The following is a 7,296-nucleotide window of genomic DNA, read 5'->3' as shown; positions in this document are numbered from 1 at the left end:
ACCCTCCAATTGTTTGAGACGCATGGAAAGTCGATAAGCATAAAATGATTTGACTAAGGAAATGGTTATTGAAAAGGAAATACCCTTGATTGAGCTCCAAAAGCCGAACTTTGACCAAAAAGAGATGGAGTGCTTCCAAATGTTGTGCTGCTCCCAAATGCTGGAGTAGATGCAGCACCAAGTGCTGGAGTCGATTGACCAAAAGCTGTAGTGCTCCCAAAACCAAAGGAAGGAGTAGTGGAGATGCTTAAGACCGCAGAGGGCTCTATGTCGTTCTGCCAGATTTCGAATGTTACCCAGGATCATGAGAATGAGAATTACTATGGGATTATGAATCTGGAGGATGCCGAAATGCCGCCGGCAACGTTTGTTTCTGATATTGCAAAGGGCCTGCGGCAGGCCTTGGGGTTGAATTTATTCAATTTTGATGTTATCAGAGATACCAAGGCTGGGAATCATTATCTGGTTATAGATATCAATTACTTTCCTGGCTATGCTAAGATGCCAGCTTATGAATCGGTGCTGACTGATTTTTTCTGTAAGATTTTTGATGAGAAGAAGTCATTGGAGGGTGGTGCAGTTACTGATGCTAAGTTGGATGAGAAGATTAATGCTACCAGAAAGCAAGATGGTGGTTATGAGGGTATCGTTGGTGCTGCAGTTAATAGATTGCACCCCACTAACGTACAAAATATAAATGTGGAAACAACAGTCATCAATACATCTTGCCCCTCTTACGTACAAAATCAAATTGCTGAAACTGCAAGCACTGATATATCTTGTCCCTCCAAGTTACAAAATCAAAATATTGAAACTGTAGTCACTTTAGTTGAAACTAAATCTGAACATGCAGTCGTGTATGCTGAAAAGTCGGAAACAGTTGATGAAACTACAAAAGAAGTTGGAAATGGTCCTGAAAACACTTCAGAGGCCCATATGCTTGAGGAGTTGTAGCCAAATAAAGTTGTTGACAAGGAAATACAAAGCTCAGAGCACCAAATGGATACTTCTGGACCTGATTGTGTTCTAGATGGAACAGGAAATGGATACTTTGAAACCAAAAATCTAGCTCATTCAGTAGCTTCTCCAGAATTCAACAGAGTTTCCAGTGTTCAACGGAGTCACCAGCATTCAACGCATTGGAAGATGCATTGCGGCCACACCAAGCTCCAGGTTTAGTTTGAGGATTACATTGCCCATAAATGGAGGCACTAATCAACGCACTAGTTTACGGCCAAATGCAATCACTGCTGCTAGTAGTTGTAATTGCTCGGATGAATCCAAATATGGCTAGTAACGATCTTTATTTTCGAATTCTTCTCGGAAGACCAAAATCCCTATTGAAGACTCTTATCACTGCCAAGATGGTCCGCATATTTCAAATTTGAGAGGCCACAATTACACTTTCAATATTAATTTGCTTGTAAGCACGTATGGGAATAAATGGATTCGACTATTCAGAACTGAATTTGAATCTCCATAGCATAGTACTGAATGTTGTTATTACGAAATATGGCTAGATGAAATTACTTGAAGCCAAGGCAGACTCCGATCTGAGCCTATCAGCGGCATACGCCAATTTTGGAGGCTTCTCTCTCGCTGTAAGAAGTGGAGCCCACAGAATGAAATCCGAAACGGAGTCAGTGACCTAGATGTCTGTCAAGATGGTCTACAAGTGTCAAATTTCCAGCATTCCTCAAAAATTTTCTTTTGGCCTGCTGCCAAGAATCAATTAAAGCGCCCAAATATTGTCTAATTGATCATGTATTTGCATTCGACTTGATGCTATAATTAGGGAACTATTCTCGGCCAAATGAGTAGGTGGAGAAGCCTACTGAACCATAATGAGCAGTGTTAACGCTGTAGGGTCAGTGGATGATTGTAAAAGCGTTATATATTATGGAAGGTGAACAATTGGCATTGCATTGAGCGTTCAACAGTGGTATGGCGCATACCTCTCACCTCCACGTTGTCCATTAACTGTGGCTTCGTTGAATGGTATATGCTGCGAGATTATGAATGCTTCATTCACCATTGTCGTATTCAATACAACGACAGATTGTTTTGTATTCCCTCTGATACCACCTTCAAATCCAAGATACGCTAATATAGTCAGACCTTGTCGGCGAGGAGTGGGCACATATATGTTATGCAAAAGATTGTCAGACACCTCTGAGAAATCGAGATTATAGGAAACTCAGACCTGCAGATTTTGCGCTCAACCAAACACATACGAACATATTCAGTGCATGAAGCCTTGTACAACAATTTTGGAATCCATTTTGGAACAAATCGTTGAAAATTTGAATCGAGAAAAGCCAATACGTCAGCCACAAACTTCAAAGATTTTAGGAACTGTTATCTGACATGACATAACAGAGCATGCAAAGGAATAACAGACTAAAGAATACAGATCTAAGGGGCCCCAAGGTTTCCAGGTAGATTTCAGCGCTGATAAATAGAGGTGGCAGCTAATGGCAGATAACGGTTATGGCAGAGAGCCCATAGAGCGCAGGAAAGAATATGGGGCAAAAAAATGCTCAATTCTGACAAGCAGATAGGGCATTAATTAATGCTGTCAAGAATGTTGTTGGACAGGCAAAATCTGACGCTCTATAAGGTGGCAATTCTGATCAATTCTAATTAGCAGAGACCACAAAACAAGTGGCTCAAATTGGAGCAGGACCAGCAATCGCCCAGTCTGATACCATGTTAAACACACATGGACAGCAAAGGAACATGAAGGATAAATCATGAGAGTACAATTTTTATTGACAAATGATATACATTTATAGTACATTGTTTGACCGTTGGGTTTCACATCCCAAGGTCTCTTGGACTCCTTTTGTCCATTCAGTTACCACACTAACCCATTGAGGATTAGTTGTCCAGCATTTCCCATAGCCTTGGTAATGCTGTAAGGAACATGTCGGAGTGGTCGGAACTTCTGATGGGATCTTGTAAGGCGTTCTTTTTGCAGATGCAACCAGACTTTGTTTTCCACTTGAAACTTGTGTGGTACCCCTGTGGGTGAGGAGAAGTTGTTCCTATGTTCAGTCATGATTGTATCCCTCTGCTGCTACTGCATGTAGGAACCCTTCTTGGGGGTCATGGATGTGGCAATGACCTTCCCCTTACTTTGGGAGCGAACCATATAGAAAATAAATTTCCTAGTCTGTGAGATGAGCTTGTTGCCTTTCTTGGCAGTGATCAAAGAGGTGGCGATAGGTTGGGATACCTCTGGTATCCTGTATAATGAATTATCCATAGAAATAATGACAACGTGAGGCCTTGACTCATACACAGCATATCGCCTCCATAAGTATGGCTGGCCTAATAATATATCACAAACATCCAAAGGTGTAACATCACACAATACCTCATCTGTGAAGGGCTTGATGCTGTAGGGAAGGCGGCATTGCTGGCGGACTTTGAGATCTCGTCCTTCATGAAGCCACCTGATACTGTATGGTTGCAGATGTGGTGTAGTCGGTAGGCCTAACCACTTCACAACCTTTGCTAAAATGAGGTTCTTTTGGCTGCCATTATCGACAATTAATTGCAGCGGCGAAACCTTCACCCACATCTGTGAGTGGAAAAGACGTTCCCCCTCCTCTGGATCCTCGGGCTCATTTTTCTGGATCTTGGTGGTGGCAACAGTGGCACTAGGATCCTCATTAATGATCTGCTTCCCTTTGCTATTCCCCATGTCGGGTTCTGGCTCAGGGTCGGAGCATGCATTTGATTCTGAAGCCTTCAACTTGGTCACCAGCGATTGCTTGGTCCGACACTCACTTGTGTTATGAGTGGGACCCTTGTGGAACTCACACCACTTTCCTGTGTCCTTCTTTGGCTTCGTGGTGTTGTTATTTTCTTGTGGCTTTGATGGGTTGTCTTGGGTCATGCCGCCTTGGCTTTGACCTTTGGGCTTCGAATTTGTAGATCCAAAGTCTCACTTTTTCTGTTTGAACTTTTGCTTGATTTTGATAGCGTATCGGTACGTCGTGCCGAGCGAGGAGATGTTCAGGAACTCCATCTCTTCCTGGATGCATCTGTGTAGGTAGCCACGGTATTTGAGTACCAGATGGAGAGCAGAATCTTTGATACCCAACTGTGTGTGAAGGGTATGAAATTTTTTTGTGAACCATAGGACATCTTGGTCCCTTCCCTTCCGCAGTGTGGTCCATTTGATGTATTTGTCCTCATAGCTTTTGACAGGGTAGTATTGCTCCTTGATGGCATCCCGAAATGAATCCCAAGTGGGTCAGCTGAAAATAGTGAGCCTGTGCTTTCATCCTTCTGCTCGCAATAGGTTTCCCACCAGTCCTTAACATGGGGGGGCTACTTTAAGAAGAGCGAAAAAAATCTTTCTCCGACTCGAAAATTCATGAATAGAAAACTACCCATCTAGCAGATTTAACAATTTATCTATGGCATCTGCATCTATCTGACCCTCGAAGATGGGGATTTCAAAATTAACTTGTACCTTAAACGGTGTGGCATTTCTAGAGTAGCTGTTGGAAGCCAATGCGTCACCTCTGGGTAGTCACTGAAGGATCTGCGCAAAGCTGTCCGTCATCGCGTTCCTTTGTCACTCGAGGGCTTGCTCGAGCAATATTTTGATAGGATCTCTTCGCCCCTCATCTTTCTTTTCATCCGCCATGGGAGGCCGTCGGGATTTGCGGGGCTGGTCTTGCAAAGGTTAGACCAGTTCAATCCCTAACTCCGTATATCCCGACCTCGTTGGGGACATGCAAAGAAAAACAGAGAAAAATTAGACCACTCTGATACCACTGATCTGGATTTAAATAGGAACACAACAAATTACATAGATAACCATAAACACAAAGATGCAGTAGAAATAATACTTCATTCCATTAATTTAAAACACTGAGATGTGGTTAAAAACAGAAAATGGAAATAAACAGAGAGGGCGATGGTAGCTTAACTCTTACAAGAGATGTGGTGGCTACATGCCTTTGAACTATCTCACACTGAGGCTCGAAGGGCTATTTATTGTTGAGAAATAATTAAAAATCATAAAAATCCAAAATCCTAACCCTAGAAGATGAAACGCCAAACTGTGGGCCCTGTTTGGGTAGATTGGTACATCAACTTCCCGGGGTCGTAACTTTGGCATATGATCTTCGTTTGACGTGCATAATATCCAATTAGAAAGGTCTATCCGAGAACTACAACTTTGGAAAGAGAAACATCGGTCCATGGACCCATGTTGCTCCCAGGTTTCCCAAAAATCATCCTTTAGTGCCTCAAAATGGCTTAAGAAGTTCAGGACCCGAAAAACTGCTAAAAATAGTAAGTTGTGCTACAATTAAGGAAACTGAAAACGCAGAGAGAAACAATGGTGGGTGTCCAAGTGGACTTGGTAGGTGGCCACCAATGTCCACCTGGATCATTCCTCCCCCCTTAAGAAGCAATGGTCCCCATTGCGTTGAGTTCTTCCATGAGATGAGGAAACTTCTGTTGAACTGGGTCTCTGGTGAGCTGTTATGCAATCTCTGATGTGTCCAGAAATGGTGGCAAGCATGGTCGACGATGGTCCACATTGAACACTCGGTGCAAGAAAAGGAATTGAGGAATGTTGTGCTCCAAAGCATTGTTTCCCATAGCCTTGGTAATGCTGTAAGGAACATGTGGGAGTGATTGGAACTTCTGATGGGCTCTTGTAAGGCGTTCTTTCTGCAGATGCAACCAGACTTTGTTGCCTAACTGAAACTTGTGTGGTACCCCTATGGGTGAGGAGAAGTTGTTCCTGTGTTCGGCCATGACTGTATCCCTCTGTTGCTGCTGCTGCGTGGAGGAACCCTTTGCGTGGGTCATGGATGTGGCAACGACCTTCCCCTTACTTTGGGAGCAAACCAGATAGAAAATAAATTTCCTAGTCTGTGAGATGAGCTTGCTGCCTTTATTGGCAGTGATCAAAGAGGTGGCGATAGGTGGGGCTACCTCTGGTATCCTATACAATGAATTATCCAAAGAAATAATGACAGCGCGAGGCCTTGACTCATACACAACATATCTCCTCCACAAGTATTGCTGGCCTAATAATACATCACAAACGTCCAGAGGTGTAACATCACACAATACCTCATCTGTGAAGGGCTTGATGCTGTAGGGAAGGAGGCACTGCTGGCGGACTTTGAGATCTCGCCCTTCATGAAGCCACCTGATACTATACGATTGCGGATGTGGTGTAGTCGGTAGGCCTAACCGCTTCATGACCTTTGCTGAAATGTGGTTCTTTTGGCTGCCATTGTTGAAAACGAATTGTAGTGGTGAACCCTTCACCCACATCTGTGAGTGGAAAAGACATTCTCCCTCCTCTGGATCTTCGGGCTCATTTTTTTGGATCTTTGCGGTGGCAACAGTGGCGCTGGGATCCGCATCAATGATCTGCTTCCCTTTGCTATTCCCCTTGTTTGGTTCTGGCTCAGGGTCAGAACATGCATCTGATTTTGAAGCCTTCAACTTGGCCACCAGCGACTGCTTGGTCCAACACTCACTTGTGTTATGAGTGGGACTCTTGTGGAACTCACACCACTTTCCTGTGTCCTCCTTTGGATTCGAGGTGTTGTTCTTTTCTTGCGGCTTCGACGAGTTGTCTTGGGTCACCCCACCTTGGCTTTGTCCTTTGGGCTTCAGATTTGTAGATCCAAAGTCTCGCTTATTCAGTTTGAACTTTTGCTCGATTTTGATAGCGTATCGGTATGCCGTTTCGAGCGAAGAGATGTTTAGGAACTCCATCTCTTCCTGGATGTATCTGTGTAGGCAGCCGTGTTATTTGAGTACCAGAACGAGATTAGAATCTTTGATACCCAACTGTGTACGAAGGGTATGAAAAATGTTTGTGAACCCTGGCACATCTTGGTCCCTTCCCTACCGCAGTGTGGTCCATTTGATGTATTTGTCCTCATAGCTTTTGACAGGGTAGTACTACTCCTTGATGGCATCCCAAAATGAATCCCAAGTGGGTGCAACTGAAAATAGTTAGCCTGTACTTTCATCCTTTTGTTCGTAGCAGGTTTCCCACCGGTCCTTAACGTGGGGGGCTGCTTTGAGAAGAGTGAAAAAAATATTTTCCCGACTCGAAAATTCATGAACAGAAAAATACCCATCTAGTAGATTTAACCATTTATCTACGGCATTTGCATCTATCTAAACCTCGAAGATGGGGATTTCAAAATTAACTTGTACCTTAAACGGTGTGGCATTTCTAGAGTAGTTGTTGGAAGCCGATGCGTCACCTCTCGGTAGTCGCTGAAGGATCTGCGCAAA

General features: G+C 43.7%; 1 protein-coding gene across 1 annotated transcript; it reads left to right on the top strand.

Moving 5' to 3' along the window:
• The first annotated feature begins 245 nt into the window (after positions 1 to 245).
• LOC149196698 (uncharacterized) lies at positions 246 to 954 on the top strand. Its single transcript, XM_089408391.1, has one exon. It carries the CDS (start codon positions 268 to 270, stop codon positions 952 to 954), a length of 687 nt encoding a protein of 228 aa, XP_089264517.1. The 5' UTR covers positions 246 to 267.
• The last annotated feature ends 6,342 nt before the right edge of the window (positions 955 to 7,296 follow it).

The sequence above is a fragment of the Pinus tabuliformis genome, chromosome 2_2 (genome assembly GCF_031772625.1).
Source record: "Pinus tabuliformis cultivar Carrire ecotype Pingquan chromosome 2_2, CPIR1, whole genome shotgun sequence".
NCBI classification, from domain to species: Eukaryota; Viridiplantae; Streptophyta; class Pinopsida; order Pinales; family Pinaceae; genus Pinus; species Pinus tabuliformis.
This window is presented reverse-complemented; position numbering and strand designations above follow the sequence as displayed.